Genomic DNA, 18,507 nt, shown 5'->3' on the forward strand with positions numbered 1-18,507 from the left:
GGCTCCCTTGTTTCTCATCAGCGGCAGCTGGCCCTAGTCTCCTTTCCGGCCCTTATCCGCCGATCTTGTCGCCGGTGGTTACCTTGTCGGAGCACTGTTCTGCTCCACCTTTCTCCGGGTCTTTCTCTCTTGAATCCCCTGCTCTGGATATTCCCCCTTTATCCCCAAGGACTTTACACATTCTGACTGCGAATATGCCTCCATCGCCTTCATTCGACCCTCATTCATCTTTCTTCACTGCTACATCTGCGGGTATCCCTTCCTCGGTGGCCCCAAACCCTTCTTTTCAACACTCGCCGTCGGGCTGTTTCGAGACTCCGGCTGTCAAGGTCAAGTCTGCAAAATCCATCCCACTGGAAGGTTCCCCTGACCCTTTGACGGAACACCCATCTGCACCTCGCACAGGGAAGAGAAAATCTAAGTGTGTGAAGATGACCTCCAAGGATATTATGATCCGGTTCGGTGAGACCTCTGCAATTGGAGAAGCAGCATCTATGGCCAGCACAATACTTGTCGGACATGTTCGCGGAAGGGCTTACTCGGCTACGAGGCTCACATTATGGGTTAAGGAAATCTGGGGCGGATTACTCAAAGACCTGCCTGAGGTTCAGGTTCTACCTAGGGGTTGGTTTGCCCTTCACTTTGCGAAGGAGAATTATATAGATTTGGTTCTTGCCAGATACTAGCACATCGAGATGGCTCCAATCCTCCTCAAGAGATGGAGCCCTCTTTTTGATCCTGAGCGAGAACAAATTGGGGCCGGACCCTTATGGGTGCGCTTGCCAGGGCTCCCGCTACAGTATTGGTGCGAGGAGGTTTTCGTCCGAATCGGGAATGCCCTAGGTACATATTTGGATCATGACCGCACCTTTGTGGAATCGAGAAATAGAACTCTTGCTTGTATCCTGGTTCATTTAGACACTCGCGAGGGTTTGGAGGAGAAGATTACGCTTCAATGGGGGAAATATACCAGGATCCAGATATTGGACTACGAAGGGGTTCCATTTCACTGTCGACGGTGCCACAAGGTGGGACACATATTCAAGGATTGCCCCCTTAATAAGAAACCAAAGGATATCCCTAAGCCATCTTCAGCACCATCTAGGATCAATTCTCTAGCCATCCAACGCTCACCAGCTCTGGGCCCTATTCCCTCGGTTAACAATCCTCCTCCTAAGGCAGTGGATGAAGATCAAAGAACACCCTCACCACCTTTCACCAGGTCTCGAGCAGCTGCTGAAGCTGCCAAAGCTTTGGGTACTCCTCTCACTCCTCTTAACTCTTGTATTGCTCATTGTTCCTCTTTTGTTGCACCTTCCATCTCTGTGGCTCATTGCACCATGTCGTCCTCCCCTGTTATTGCACCTTCCGCACCCTCTTTGCATTCATTATCCACATCCTCCTCTTCACCATCTTCGTCTAGGGTTTCAAAATCTCATCATTATAATCTCCGTCCTCGTATACTACCTAGTGGCTCTCCGATACATCTTACTGAATTGGGTCTCTCTATACCTGGTCCAGCCTCTCTATCATCTCGGGGGAGAAAATCTGATCTTTCCAAAGCTATCAGACGTGCTGGAGCTGAAGTCGCCTCTGGCCATCAATCTACTCTTGATGGGGTTCTTAGAGCATTGAATACCCCTGGTAGCATTCCCCCATGAAATTCCTTTCCTTTAATTTCCGAGGCATGGCTAGTGCCTCCAAGAAACTAGCCCTGCGCAGACTTCTTGAGATCGAACCTGTTGACATCATTATGCTACAAGAAACCCTAGGCTCAGCTGATCTCATCACCAGTTCTTTAAACTCTATTTCCCCGGGATGGCACTATATGGCATTGGATGCTATGGGGAGGTCTGGCGGTCTTTCCATTGGATATAATCCCAAAACCATCAGGGTTGATGCATCTTGGGGAGGTCAGGGCTTTCTGGGGTTAGATCTCTTTTTGGCAGAACTTGGCACCAACCTACGGGTTGTCAACATCTATGGACCTTGCCAACAGAGGGAGCATTTCTGGCAGCACCTGCTTGGACTATCTATTTTTTCATCTGATCACATCATTATAGGGGGCGACCTTAACTTCTCCCTAGGTTATGGTGAATCATGGGGATCTATGGCACAAGTGGACTCTATCTCGGGGTTTATGACTGACCTCCTGGAGCAGTATAATTTGATGGATGTCCCTATGAACAAGCCTCTTCCCACTTGGAGGAATAGGAGGGTGGGTGAGGCTGCCCTAGCTCGAAGATTAGATAGATTCATCATGAAGGGGCCACTAATACAACAGTTGCATCATTATAAACAATGGGTAGGAACTGGGGGTATCTCGGATCACTCCCCCATTTATCTGGAGATATTGGGGCCTCACCACAAACCAAAAGCCCCATTTAAGTTTAATCATGTCTGGCTTCAGGACCCTACTTATGTTCGTATGGTTTTAGACTTCTGGGTGGCAAACCTGATCGATAGATCAGACTCCATGGCAAAAGGATTCTGTTTAAACTTATCGATGCTCAAGCATCTCTCTATCAACTGGGCTAGAGAGAAACATCAGAGGGAGAATTCGACTCTATTACATATAGAATCAGAGCTCTGCTCTCTGCTCGATGAGCGAAGTTTTGGGTTTATCACTGCAGAAGACAAATCTAATTTGGTTGAACTTGAGAACCAGAAGGGAGAGGAATCCATCCGTCTTCAAAGTAGAGCCATATGGTTGAAAGCAGGGGATGACAATACTAGGTTTTTTCAGAACTATGCAAAAGGTAGAAAGATTACAAACACCATTTGGAATCTACCTCTACCTGAAGGAGGTGTGGCTGATTCATTCAATAAGCTCTCCCACCTTGGCTCTACTCATTTTAAGAACCTATACAAAAGCCCTCCTGGTTCGAATCTTGCTGATATCATTAATGTTGTTGGGCACTTCCCCAGATTTGTAAATGAGGATGAGGCAGAGGCACTATTCGCTCCCGTGACATCTGGTGAGCTTGAAGGCACACTAAAATGATTCAAAAAGGACAAGAGTCCAGGACCGGATGGCTGGACCATTGAATTCTACCTAGCCTTCTTCGACCTCCTAGGACAAGATTTGTTGAAGGTAGTGGAGGAGTGCAGATTGTCTGGATCTCTGTACAATGCTATCAACTCGACTTTCATCACCCTCATCCCAAAGTCCGACACCCCATCCTCCTTTAATGATTACCGACCCATCTCTTTGTGCAATTGTCTTTACAAAATCATCTCCAAGATCATTGCAAATCGCCTCCGCCCTATCCTCTCTCGTCATATTGCTCCCCAACAATTTTCCTTTCTTGAACATCGACAGATTCACGAAGCTATTGGCTCGGCCCAAGAAGCCATTCATACTATCTAGACCAAACACCATAAAGCCATTACTCTTAAGATAGATCTGGAAAAAGCTTTTGACCGTGTCAGTTGGCTTTACATTAAGATGCTTCTTATTCATTTGGGCTTCCCCCTCAATTTCATCACCTGGATCATGGCCTGCATTACCTCACCCACTTTCAGTGTTCTCATCAATGGGTCTGCATCTCATTTTTTTCACTCTGAAAGGGGGCTTAGGCAAGGATGCCCCCTCTCACCCCTCCTTTTTTTGATTGTCATGGATGGTCTCAGTCGATTGATTGCATCGGCTAAGAGAGAAGGTGATCTTTGTGGACTTAAGATATCTGATGACTGCTTCCTCACCCATCTACTTTTCGTGGATGATGTTCTTATTTTTCTTGATGGTAGTATTCGGGATTCCCGCTCCTTTTCCAAGATTCTCTCTCTTTTCTCATCAGCTACTGGGATTGTTGTGGGGAAAAGTATCCGACTCGGATGACCCTATCCCTACTCTAACGGTGACAGTCCTTAGCAACAACTGAAAGTAAAGCTTTGATATTTTCCTTTATGAAAGTACAGAGAAGGAAGAAAAGATTGACCAACCGATATCCTTCGCTTTTGTCGATCCTATCCTCTCTCTTTGTCTCTTGTTCCCAGCTACACAAAGATCCTGCACAAACAAGAGAAGGAAAACTACAAGAAACATGTACTCATAACTGATGCATGGATTAGAGTGAATCAGATATACAAGTAAATACAATACATCAATGCAATACAAGTATATAGGAGAACATTCAAAGCTTTATTGATAGAAGTAAAAGGGTTCTGAGAAGGTTACAACCATCAATGGCTCCAATCCAGCAGCACCTCCCCAGCAGCAAGAAATCTCCTCTTCACCTCTATAAAAGCAATCACCCAATAGCTCTAACTGTAAACCAACAACACTTCCTTGCTTTGCACAAAATTCCAGCCTCCTTAGACCTCATAGAAGAGCTCTATATATAGGATAGAAGAAGAAAGGATGAGTCAGCTTGAGGCTGGCATAAAGCTGACTAGTGTCCTCTCTCTCTTCAGTTAAACTTCAGTTCTTGAGTCCACTTGGAGATCCTTGCTTCCACATGGAGATCAAGTACCTCTTACTCATCATAGGGCGAATTCCTTGAACCAAGTGTCAGTTTGGAAGCTTCCTGGGCAATTGACACCTTGCAGAATGACTGTGCCACTTGGCCAATCTCGCCCAGCGCAGGTAGCCTTCATTAGATTTGACTTTCAGCGCAGGTACAAGGAGGAGCAGTTGCATTCCAGCGCAGATGCTCAGTGGAGCAGCTGACATGATCCAAAAATAGCCTGTTTTTGAGTGTTTTCAGGTGGAGAACTGATGGGAAGTGCTGTGGTTTGCTGACCTTGTTCTTCTAGGGGTAAGAACAACATGTTTAGGGACTGAGGATCCCTGTAATTATCGACATTTCATGCTCCGTGCTGCGAGGCACAAAAATGTCTATAACAGTTGCCCCCTAAAGTATGAGGCCGTTTATCGGGTGAAATGCTTTATCTAGAGGGTCCGAAGTTCATTCCAGTGCTGAGGAGGCGCCCTGTAATACAATACAATACAATACATTATTTTTCATTCTGTTTTCATGATCTAGCTGAGGCGGGCATTCCCATGCTCAACTTTATAAATACATTTTGGTACATATAACAGACGATCGTCTGATGGTAGACTGATAATTTTCTGCTGAAATTATCATCCTTTGAGTAGGATGATCATCTGCTGCAATGATGTACATGACAAATGCTTTTATATTTCCTGAATATGTATCGCGGCCCGGATGGATGAAACTAGATCCGGGGTCTTCAAACTCGTTCGATCTTCACTCTAAGTACAAGTCGATCCATGTGAGAATTTCGCTGAAGTCGAACATGGAAAGACATCGCTTGATTACCGGTCAATGATGAAAACCGTTAACAAGCGCGAGAGGAATCACCGATAATGATAATGACCCTCAAGGTACTGCAATACAATTCACGTGGCGTGAATAAAGGACTTGGCGTCGAACGCCACGCAAAATCTTCTGGTCGAAGGTCATTGATGTATACCTGTCGCCGGAAGTGAGAAACTTGCCATTGAGGCATGCAAGCTTCAAAGTACTGATGGGGTTGTTCCTAGATCAACTTCTTGGATAATGAGCTGAAGTCGACAAGAAGCGATCCGTCAAAGGAGGGCCTTAATGAATCCCACATCAATGACACGGAACGGAGCTAATGATTTTAGTGGAGGTGAAAACAAACTGTGACATATGATTCAGGGTGGCGATCATGAATGGATGAAGGATAATGTATGGCAGTGGATGGGACACGGTTGACACTTTCAGAATGACCTCTCTTGAACATATAACGACACTGATGCGATGGATTGGTAGCATTACCCCAAAATGTGGATGGTTTGGCGAAGACCATGGTGATGAGACCGGTGAATGAAACAACCCAACCCGATGTGGTACGGAAGAAAAGTGTCATGTTCAAGAGCGACTTGCTACCATTAAGCTTTGATGTTCTCCCAATTTTTTCCCCAGTCATTTCTGACCAGTACCTCTTTATTTTTGTCAAGCTTGAGGAGGATAACATATGCTTGTTCTATAACCTGCCCTTCGAGCAAGCCCGTCGCTATGATTTAACGAGCTTAGCGATAGGGAAACTCGTTCTCGTCTAAAGACAAGTTTGTCGCTATTTAATCATTTTAACGAGTCTAACGACAAGGAAAACTCGGTCCTTTTCATTTTTAGAGAGTCTGAAAAGGTACATAAAGTCAACTCCAGAATTCCTTTTTCGTCATCTAATCCCTTAAGTCCGAAAAAGTATAAAACAATACAGAAGGGATGAATTTTCGATTGCTTTAACGAGCCGAACAAAACAAGCGCTCGATCTTTTTGTGCAATAATCCCTCAGGTCCAAAAAGATTAAAATCTAGAGGAGGGATAGCGTTCCGGTTGTTTAACGAGCTGGAAGGCCAAAACTCGGCAAACTTTTCATATTTTACGAGTCAGTGAAAAGAGCTCAAAGAAGACTCGTCTTTTGAGGAACGAGTGATAAACAGGGATAGCAGCAGATTCCAGGTACAAATTGGAATTTTCCAATCACGGTAGTGTCACAAGGATGGCTAGATGAAATCACTCTTCACAGATGCTCCTCAAAATGGGTAAACACACATATGGGGGTGAACGACCGGCCAAATGACAGTGGAGGTGATGGATGAAAACACGACCAAGGCTTTTAAGGCTGCTGAATTTACGATCTCAAAAGGTTATTTACCGGTTCATTTTTTCAGAATGAGCTTGAACTCTGAAGGGAAGCCTGCTCATAAACTTATGTTTATTTTTTAACGAGCATGAACTATGCGCTAAAACTGCTCGGATCTTGCGTTTATTTTTTAACGAGCATGAACTATGTGCTAAAACTGCTCGATATACCAGTCATAAGAACGCCTCCTGTGAGATAGCTATTTTTTAAGGAGCTTTACCTCACGAAGCTATGCTCCAATTTTGGCAAGTTTTTACCTTTGCCCCACAGACTTTCTTCATGCAAGGTCGGAAACGGCTAATCCTACGAGTTTAAAGGGTTAGACCTACAGGTTTAAAGGGAGGACCTAAAAAATTAAAAAAAATAAATAGTCGTCCCTCGCTCACATTCCAAAAGTTTGCATGCCCCCAGACATAGGATAGAATTTCGAGGCTGCCCCTCCTCTCCCCTACCTCTGCTTTTCTTTGGGTGTTCACAGCTACTTGTCATCTTGCCAATCTAATGTTAACGATACTAGTCTTCTCGTTATTTTAAGGGGTCTTACGCGGTACTTGTCTTCCCGTCGGCCCAACTTTTAACGAACAGCTATTTGTGACAAGAGAAGAACACTACTCAAAGACAAAACATTGGTATTATTGAGGGAGGCTTGCCTCTTTCTTATTATCCGAAGAGGGTTCTATTTGTTTCCGCAAATCAATCTCTTTCTTCGGCGATGTCTATCATCAGGTTACTAAAGATGGCGACCACCTGTTGCAGCAATAGAATCTCTTTCTTTGGAGGCTGCCCCTACTTATCCTTCAAAACATATGTTTTAATGGGTGAGGCTTGTCTTCAAAGATGGTTACTACTTGCTACCGCAAATGGTCCCCTTCCTCGGTATCCTGATTATCTAGACAAGGGGAGCGAGAAGTTGATTATCTCACTCACATAACTTTGACAAAAGAATATTATTCTAGAACAACCCCTCTTCCACCGCCGGACGGGGTACGGACTAGTCCATTCTTCTGCGGAAATTCTACCCTACACCCAGGGTTTCTTCTGCCCGAAGCAGACCAGGGTGCATGCCCCCTGGGTTCCAGTCTTTCTTTCCGAATCACTCGCATTCATCGGGAAGGAGGACCGGGGGTGGAGGCGAATCTTGAGTGAACAGACCATTTAGGAATGGTATTTGACTATTTGCGATGCGAGATCCCGGAAACGAAAGTTGGTCTACGAGCTTGACCATCCTTCCTTCGTGTGGAAAACACATTACTCTAAAGAGTGAGGAGACTATCGCTCCCATGCAATAAATATAGTCACATCCAAGGAGTAGGTTATAATCCAAGGGTCCTTGGACGACCATCACGTTCAAATTAACGGTCTTCCCTTTCAATGTAACAGGCACATTGGGGAGGATTCCTAATGGTCGACTGGTTCCTTTATCAAAACCTGAGAGATTTCTTAACTCAGGTAAAAGCGCCGGGAAACCCAGTGCTTTCCAAGCAACAGAGGAAAGGATACTCACAGACGCCCCTTCATCAATGATAGTACCAGCCATGATCATTCTATAGATCTGGACAATGATTCTGAATGGTACACTGGCTGGTAACCGGGGTCTGCCTAGTTGATTCCAATCAAAGGATACAACCAGGTTGCTTGGTGGTGGGACCGAATATACGGCCGGATATGACCCTGATGATGTTCCTTCCTACGATAAAGGAATGGGCGCATTGCCCTGACGCTCATCAGAGTCGGTGCTGATGAAAAGAACCTGGATGGTGTCATCCTTATTCTCTCCAGTGAGGGTGTCGCATGAAGATGATTCTTCGGCGACGGTGTCATTTGAAGATGAAACTTCTGAAGGTAGAACCGGGTCAACTGCCATATCGACCTTTGGACTTTCGTCCGGTCTGGATTCAGTAGGTTCATTTTCAGTGACTGACGCTTCAGCCGACCACTTGAGCGGGCCAGCTGTATTTTCAACCAACGAAGGACTTGGCACGAGTTTTTTGTATCCAGGAGGAAGTTTTACCGGTGAAACCGGACAGTCTTCCAAAACTCTCTTCGCTTCGTCTAAGAAGGGACAACGGTGGATGGCATGACTACCTTCACACAACTTACAGGGGAATCTTACTCCCCCTTTTTGTCTTGATCCTTCACTTTCGCTGGTTGACGGAAAGCCATCAACCTGATTGTCAGAGGTTGATGCCCCCGAATTGTGCAGACGAGGGGACCAGTCCCTTAGTATCCGGGGAATACAGGGACAATCTCTGTGGAAATGGTCTCCTCTACATATGACACATGGCGATTTAGGCCCGGTCTGTGCAGTGGGTGGGTTTTCGTCAGATGTCTTTTGCTTGCCCCCAGTCGCCTTAGGCTCCTTCTTCTTCTTCTCTTTCTTCTTCCTTTCCTTCTTCTCCTTGGGAGGCTGACTTTTGCCAGCTCTACCTTGCGAAGATGAAGGATCAGAGGAAGTATTGTAAGAAGTGGAAGGCTGGCGGGTAGCTCTAGACTGGTCTGACTGTTGATTCGATTGCTCAGGATTAGTGGCGATCTGGACTACATTAGTTGAAAAGAGCCATACAGGGAGGCCGATTGTCAATCCTGGAAGTGACAATGTTGCCATATGAGGCGCACCAACATCTCCCCAAGAGGAGAAGGGATTTGGACTTCCGCCAAGGTTGCCTCCTTGGTTGGTGGGCTCCATACTTTTCAACTGAAAGATCAACGTGGGAATAACAGGTGATTTTGTTCCGCTTAAAATAAATTTTATTAACGACGCTTTTAGACACAAACTTGCTTTTTCATGTTTTAAGAGTCGAGAAAAAGCTAAAGATGACTCTAGTCGCCTTCGATGTTTTAACGAGCCCGAAGTGACAAATGCTCGGTTGGACTTTTTCAGTTATAGAGTTTGAAAAAGGCCAAAAGAAACTGCTCTGGAGATCTAGGCAGAGGGTGTGCCAAACCTTTCGCGAAACCACAGAATACGTTTTACGGTACGGGTGGTCGATCTTCGTGAATGCTGTGTTCACTGCATCGCGATCAGTAGGGCGGTCGACACGGCTTCCTATGGATAAAGGATAATTGCCTATAGGGGTCTCCCAATATATACGCGACGGTACGTGGGAGCACAAGTCCGTATTAGTGCCACCGACTCTCAGGAGGAATCACCCACCTTCGTAGAGATCGACAGTCACTATGTTTAACGACGCCGGAACACGTCTCTACCTAGACCTCTAGATGTTTGCGTTATGTTACAAAGCGTTGTTATGTAAATTGGATTTATTTTAATGTTGATCTTGCTTAGCAATTTGCCTTTAAGGATCACCACGAGATGTATATATACAACTTCCTACATGCAATCTAAGATGAGAAGCAAAACTTTTCGATCTTTCAACTTTGAAAACCTTAATCTACTGAGGGAAAAGAGGATATCAACTTTTCTCACAGATCATAGAACACACACTAAAATGCAAATTTTCCTAAATCGTCAAGCACACAGTCAAATGCAAAATGCACAATGCAGATATTTCTTTTCGTTATCCTTAATGTTGATGTAAGACAAAAAGGAAACTGTTGTATAACTTTGAATCTAATTTCAAGCGAAAGTAAACAAGCTTGTCCAAAATCAAAAGACACCTTAAGATCGACTTGTTTAGACACTGGAAATGTATAGATTCAAACCACAAGATGAAAAACAAACAAACTCAAACAGCCATGAACAGTAATAAAACTAGCTCTTAAGATCACAAAGACACTTTTACAGTTCAGGATCTAAGAGGCCACAGCTATCCTGGTTCGCTTTTCACAATGGGAAACTGTAACTGAAACAAGAAATACTGAAAGAACAATCACAGTTTCATCACACAACTGAGGCGGAATAATGTCAAGGAAAGTTGGTTTACAGCAAGTACAATGACAAGCAATCAGCAGCAAAACAACAGTGAAAACAGGGCTCAGACACAATGGGAAACCTCAGGAAGACATAGCCTAACTGGATCAGCGCAGGCTCTGGTCTGTGAAATTGACTCTCAGTGCAGTTCCCGAAGGGAGTACCTGCGCTGGAATGCAGACTGCCTGTGGACAGCCTGCACTGAGACACGAGAGTTGCGTTTACAAGGATTTCCGGGTCATAAAAAGCTCAAAAATTCACTGTTTTTGCTGAAATAAAAAGCTATAGGTCAAGTACAAGCTAAGGGATGATCAAGAGGATGAAAAGCTATCACAAAGAGTACAAGAGTCTTTTGTAGATCAACCCTTCAAATCATGAATCTGCTCAAAAAATGAGCAAGAGTAGCAGCCCCTCTACTTCGCTTTTGATATAGTCAAAAGCTTTTCGATTCGGTACTCTTTGGTTCAGGAAATGAATAGCAAAGATACTACAAACACCAACAAGATACTAGGCTCCCCAGCGGAGTCGCCAGTTTGTTGTGGGGAAAAGTATCCGACTCGGATGACCCTATCCCTACTCTAAGGGTGACAGTCCTTAGCAACAACTGAAAGTAAAGCTTTGATATTTTCCTTTATGAAAGTACAGAGAAGGAAGAAAATATTGACCAACCGATATCCTTCGCTTTTGTCGATCCTATCCTCTCTCTTTGTCTCTTGTTCCCAGCTCCTTGCTCCCTTTGCCGGCCCAGCTACACAAAGATCCTGCACAAACAAGAGAAGGAAAACTACAAGAAACATGTACTCATAACTGATGCATGGATTAGAGTGAATCAGATATACAAGTAAATACAATACATCAATGCAATACAAGTATATAGGAGAACATTCAAAGCTTTATTGATAGAAGTAAAAGGGTTCTGAGAAGGTTACAACCATCAATGGCTCCAATCCAGCAGCACCTCCCCAGCAGCAAGAAATCTCCTCTTCACCTCTATAAAAGCAATCACCCAATAGCTCTAACTGTAAACCAACAGCACTTCCTTGCTTTGCACAAAATTCCAGCCTCCTTAGACCTCATAGAAGAGCTCTATATATAGGATAGAAGAAGAAAGGATGAGTCAGCTTGAGGCTGGCATAAAGCTGACTAGTGTCCTCTCTCTCTTCAGTTAAACTTCAGTTCTTGAGTCCACTTGGAGATCCTTGCTTCCACATGGAGATCAAGTACCTCTTACTCATCATAGGGCGAATTCCTTGAACCAAGTGTCAGTTTGGAAGCTTCCTGGGCAATTGACACCTTGCAGAATGACTGTGCCACTTGGCCAATCTCACCCAGCGCAGGTAGCCTTCATTAGATTTGACTTTCAGCGCAGGTACAAGGAGGAGCAGTTGCATTCCAGCGCAGATGCTCAGTGGAGCAGCTGACATGATCCAAAAATAGCCTATTTTTGAGTGTTTTTAGGTGGAGAACTGATGGGAAGTGCTGTGGTTTGCTGACCTTGTTCTTCTAGGGGTAAGAACAACATGTTTAGGGACTGAGGATCCCTGTAATTATCGACATTTCATGCTCCGTGCTGCGAGGCACAAAATTGTCTATAACAGGGATGCTAGCTAATCACTCAAAATACACCATAACTTTTGCCTGAAACTCCATCCAAGAGACTCATTTTTCTCATCAGTTGTTTCCTTACTGCATCAATCCACTAGACCGGGGACTCAAATACCTAGGGTTCTGGATTAAGCCCATCAGCCAGAAAATAGCTGATTGGGTTTGGCTAGTCACAAAATTGGAGAAAAGGCTTACCATATGGAGCCACAGATATTTATCCAGAGCTGGTAGACTTGTCCTGGTAAAATCTGTTCTTGAGGCCACTCCTGTTTTTTGGATGGCACTCGCTTGGATTCCCAGGAGCATCTTGGCCCGTCTACAACAAATTTGCAACAGATATCTTTGGAATGGGAACCAGGACAAATGGATTTTTGCATGGGTCATCTGGAGCAAGATAGCACTACCCAAAAAATGGGGAGGCTGGGGCCTAAAAGATCTGCCTATATTCGCACAAGCTCTTGCTGCCAAAATGGGATGGACCTTGTTAACCAGACAGAATCTCTGGACTACCATCACATATCACAAGTACATTTGGCCTCAGAAAATTATGGATTGGATTCGTTTGCCTAGTTGGCCCAAATCTGGCATCTCATTTGTCTGGAAGGCTCTCCTACACTCTCTGCCACTCATCAGGGATAATCTGGTCTGGAGAATAAATGATGGATCAAAGGCTCACATTGGTTTAGATCCATGGATTGGAAGTGGAGGAAGATACCAGCTGTCCAGAGATCTTATACAACATCTCCATTCACACGAGCTCAAGGTACTTGCAAATATTGCGGATCCTCATAATTCAACCTTTTTTGCTCAAAGATGGAAATCCGCTTTACAGCTCGAGTTACCACAATGTTGGCATCAAGAATGGCATGATTATACTTCTGCTCTAACTGAATCTCATATCAGGATAAAAGAGGGCCCGGATGAACTCATTTGGCATCATTCGGACAGTGGTATATACTCACCAAAGTCTGGTTATTTAGCCCTGATCTCACACAAGATTCCAGATTTGATCACTTTCTGGTGGAAGTCTATATGGAAACTTACTGCGCCTCCTCGGACCAGACTATTTTTCTGGTGTATTCTTAAAAATAAAGTTCCCACTGGTGATAATCTTATGCATCGATCCTTCCACGGGCCAACTTGGTGTACATTATGCAAAGGATCATCAGAATCGACTACACATTTGTTTCTGAATTGTCCAGCTTTGATTGATCTTTGGCAAAATATATCCTCTACTATTCGCTTCTTGGGATTCTGGGAAGGTGAAGACATTAACAAAGCATGGGAAAGCTGGTACCATCGACATAAAGGGTCTAAGCTCCAAAGTCTCCCTTTGATTATCAGCTGGCATCTCTGGCTGGCCCGGAATCGCTTCATTTTTGACAACAAACCTGTGTGTTGGCCACACACTGCAACTTGTATAATATCGGCATATAATGAGATGCCTGAGCCTCCACAACCCCGAGCCCGCAGGCCACATGCTCCTCCATTTATTGATAAAAATACCCCTTGGGCATATTTTGATGGCGCAACACAACAACAGGGATGTGGTGGTGGATTCATCCTTCACATTAGTGATCATCATTACTTCAAAGTTAAGATGGGATTAGGGGCTGGAACGAACAATTTCGCTGAACTCATCACCCTTCGTCACCTCTTGCATTTCTCCTTGGGGCATAACTGCATGAGCATTAATATATTTGGAGATTCGAAGATCATTATAAATTGGTTCAATAATATTACTGCTTGTCACATACACACACTCAGTAATATTTTGGATGAAATAAACATTTTCAAGGCTCAATTTAATTATATCACATGCAATCATATTTACAGGGAACATAACAGCTGTGCTGACGAGCTATCCAAGGCGGCCACGATACTACCCAGAGGAGAGTGGTTGATCCAGGAACAGTGAGGGCCAAATGAATACCATTACTATCACCGCCCTTACATAGATCTACATTATCACAGGGCCGAGAGCCCATGATCTGGTTATCTTTTTGGAACTTTTGAAATTTTTGAAAATGTTTAATTTTTGAATATATTATACAGGATATATGTATGGCCCTGCGTGGCAAATGTACAAACAAAAAACAAAAACTCTTCTATATGAACATCCTGCGTGATGTTCTGGACAGTATACAGTTATTTTATGCAGAACTTTCAATTTTTGACTGAGCCCTCTGGGGCTAGACAGATACAACATATGCATATCACATCTACAATATGTAATTTTTCAAGTTAATGAAAGATTACGATTTTTCCAGTGGAAAAATCAATGTTTTGACCTTCAGCCCTGAAAACGATAGCCAACAAACTACAGTCTGTTCTATTTCTATCACTGTTTATGAAATTTGAATTCAATGCTCAGAGAGAAAGTTATGACGATTTTCCCAATGTCACTTGTTTGACATGGAATTTGGGAACCTGCAAACACCCTAACTTCCTTAGATCATATCTTTGAAACTATAGTGAACCAGGATCTGAAATTCGGTCACGAGGTTCAGCAATATTTCATAGCAAATGGGTTTTAATTTCAACTTCTGAAGCTTCGTATAAACAAAGTTATAGCAAACATTCCACGATGACCTGTTTGAAGCAGCGAAATCCTAGAATCCAAGCCTTTAAACTTGCTTCAAAACAAACCTTCAAACTTGATCATAATTTTGTGCCCTAACCAAACCTCAACGAAAACTTAAACACCCTGCAACATATCTTACATTAGAAGTTCATGAAGGCCAAAAAATTACAGAGGTGTTCTCACAAGATAGTTCGTTGAAAAGTACTTTCTAGAGGAGGATATGAGGATCACTATTTATAAAAATGTCTTGAGTTGAGAGGGTCCTCAACAAGTGAATGTTGGAGGGATTTTACGACAATAAAACATTATTAATTATTGACTATTCAATGACCACAACAAATGATGAGTGTGATGCCACAACCCCATGGGGTTTTTGCCCATTAACTGGGGTTACTAACATCAAACACGAATAACTCTCAAACTGTGAAGAACTACGTGGAGTGCCATATATCAACGGAAACATCTCGATGAGTAGAACCAACTAGAAGATCCTTGAATCAGAATAGGATGAGTTGTCAAGTCAAAATTCCCATGCAAGATTAGTTTAGCCCCTGCTGTTGCTTGGGTTGAAATCAATGACAACCACTGATCAACAATCTCCCCCTTTGGCATTAATGGAAACACAAGTACTCCCCCAGATATCATGACACCTCTTCCTACTACCTTCTCTCCCCCTTCATCATCCATGGTAAAGGGTAACTCCCCTTGACAAAATATCATTCAGTGGACCTGTACACACCTCCACTCCCCCTTTCTACTTAGTTAGATAAGAGAAAGAGTCTAATGAGAACTTGGGAGAATCCCAAGCTTTTGGAAAAGATACTCAAATGCTTCACAAGGTAATGGTTTGGTAAAGATGTCAACAATTTGTTCCTTTGTGCCAACATATTCAACCTTGATATTGGTTTCGACGACCTTCTCTCTAACGAAATGATATTTGATTAGAATGTGTTTTCTTTTGGAATGCATCACAGGATTCTTGGAGTAACTGATGGCACTGGTGTTATCGCAGAAGATGCGAATAGGCTCATTAAACTTAAATTGAAGATCTTGCAAAGTTTTCTTCATCTAGAGAACTTGAGTACAACAAGTTGTTGCCACGATATATTTTCTTCCATTGTGGATAACGAGATTGAAGACTGCTTTTTACTTAACCATGAAACAAGGAAACCACCTAGATAGAATGTTTCTCCACTAGTACTCTTTCAATCATAAAAACTTCTTGCCCAATCTACATCTCTATAGGCTTGGATAACTAGATCATTTCCTTTGGGATACCATAAATGATATTCTACTGAGATATCTGAAGCCTTAAAAAGTATGTCAGTGCGCCAAGTAGAGACATTTCAAACTCACTTTGCGTACTTTTGGCAAAGTTTTTACTTAATCTGTCATTATTGCTTCCAAAGATTATATCATCCACATATAACTCGCTAATTGTTAGGTTATCTTGATCCACTTGTACATAGAGATTGTCATCTGCACTTCCTTTCTTGAATCCTTGTTGATGTAGATATCCATCAAGAAGAGCATACCAAGCTCTAGGAGCTTGTTTGAGACCATATAGTGCCTTCTTTAATCTATAGACGTAGACTTCCTTGTCAGAAAGTAGAAAACCTTTGGGTTGTTCAATGTAAAATTCTTCTTCCAATTCACCATTTATAAAGGTTGACTTAACATCCATTTGGTACACCTTTATTTTTCTCGAGCATGCATTAGCAAGAAATGTGTACATAGCTTCCATTCTGGAAATAGGAGCACATGTTTCTTCAAAATCAATGCCTTCTACTTGTGCATATCCTTTGCAGACTAATCTTCTTGGATGTGGCAAATGCTTGTTGTACTCAAGTTTTCTGGATGAAGCAAACTTTGCAAGATCTTCAAGACAAGCTTGATGAGCCTATTCCCATCTTCTGCAATAACACCAGTGGCATCAATATCTCCAAGAATCTTGTGATGCATTCCAAAACAAGGCACATTCTGATCAAATATCATTTCGTTAGAGCGTAGGTCACCAAAACGAATACCAGAGGTATTCTCACAAGACAGTTCATTGAAAAGTACTTGCTAGAGGAGGATACGAGGGTCACTATTTATAGATATGTCTTGAGTTGAGAGGATCCTCAACAAGTGAATATTGGAGGGATTTTAGGAGCATAAAAAATTATTAATTATTGAATATTCGATGACCACAACCAATGATGAGTGTGATGCCACAACCCCGTGGGGTTTTAGCCCACTAACTGGGGTTACTAACTTCAAACACGAATAAATCTCAAACCGTGAAGAACTATGTGTTCTGCCATATATCAATGGAAACATATCCACGAGTAGAATCCATCTAGAAGATCCTTGACTCAGAATAGGATGAGTTGTCAAGTCAACATTAGAGAACTTTTGAGGTCTAAAATGGGCCTCCTAAGAAAAATGTACAACCAAAATAAAACTTATAAGAACCAATAGGATTCAATATGATGATGTCAACCGCGGGGGATGATTCACCATTTTTGGGTAAAAAGTAAAAAGATTAAAAAATAATAAAATAATAAAACTAGTTTTTCAACTTGTATTTTCAACTTATCTCCCTAAGGTATTACTCAAATTTCAAGCGGGAGTACTCGTTGAATGCAAATTTAATTCTTCATTCAAGGAGTACCCATGTTGCATACTTTTGATGGACCTTGTTATACGAAAAATGAGAAATACATGAAAAAATGTGATTGCAATCACGTTTTTCATGTATTTCTAATTTCTCATGTAGCAGGGTCCATCAGAAGTATGGAACATGGGTACTCCTTGGATGAGGAATTGGATTCTGCATCCAACGAGAGTTCCCGCTCGCAATCTGAGTAAACCCATAGGGAGATAAGTTGAAAATACGAGTTGAAAAAGTAGTTTTTTTCTTTTTTTCCCTCTAAGATTTGATGATGTAATCTAATATTATTTTATTATTTCCACTATTATTTTATAATTTCCTTAGGAGGTCCATTTTAGACCTCAAAATTCCCCTAATGAAATCCCATGAAATATTGGGGTAGAACCTGGTGCTACTTGGGTTGACGTTAATGACAACCATTGATCAACAATATCCCCCTTTGGAATTGATGGCAACACAAGTACTCCCCCTGACAAACTGTCATCCTACAGACCTATACAGACCTCCACTCCCCCTTTCTTCTTAGTTAGATAAGAGAAAGAGTCTAATGAGAACTTGGGAGAATCCCAAGCTTTTGGCAAAGATACCCAAATGCTTCACGAGGTAATGGTTTGGTAAAGATGTCAGTAATTTGTTCCTTTGTGCCAACATATTCAAGCTTGAGATTCTTTTCAGCGACTTTCTCTCTAACGAAATGATATTTTATTGGAATGTGTTGTTGGTTGAAAATATGAATCGAAATCTTCTCAGTGTTGGACAGATGTGAGATCAAGGACATTGGTGACTACAAATATTGTAGCAGAGGGAATTGGCATCTCTTGTAGGTCGGTTCCTACCAATCTTTAAGCAAAATGGATTGGTAACTCCTATAGGTTGGTGCCTACAAATATTGTAACATAAGGGTTTGGCATATCTTGTAGGTTGGTGCCTACAAATCCTGCAACAGAGGGGATTTGTGTCTCATGTAAGTTAGTGCCTACAAAACTTGCAACAGAGGGTATTGACCTCTCTTGTAGGTTGGTGCCTATAAATCTTGTAGCAGAGGAATTGATGACTCATATAAATTGGTGTTTATAAATCTTGCATTACGGGGATTGGTGTCTTATGTAGGTCAATGCCTACAAAGTTTATAGAAAAAGGTTGGTGCCTACA

General features: G+C 42.6%; 1 protein-coding gene across 1 annotated transcript; it reads left to right on the forward strand.

The window, feature by feature from the left end:
* Window positions 1-1,687: 1,687 nt before the first annotated feature.
* On the forward strand, window positions 1,688-3,004 carry LOC149152875 (uncharacterized). The gene has a single exon (XM_089443627.1). The coding sequence runs from the start codon at window positions 1,688-1,690 to the stop codon at window positions 3,002-3,004; it is 1,317 nt and encodes a 438-aa protein (XP_089299753.1).
* Window positions 3,005-18,507: the final 15,503 nt, after the last annotated feature.

Source organism: Pinus tabuliformis, chromosome 9, assembly GCF_031772625.1.
Source record: "Pinus tabuliformis cultivar Carrire ecotype Pingquan chromosome 9, CPIR1, whole genome shotgun sequence".
Lineage (NCBI taxonomy): Eukaryota > Viridiplantae > Streptophyta > Pinopsida > Pinales > Pinaceae > Pinus > Pinus tabuliformis.

Excerpts from the sequence above, each read along its gene's own strand:
- LOC149152875 (XM_089443627.1), top strand. The coding sequence starts at position 1,688 with ATGGCTAGTGCCTCCAAGAAACTAGCCCTGCGCAGACTTCTTGAGATC.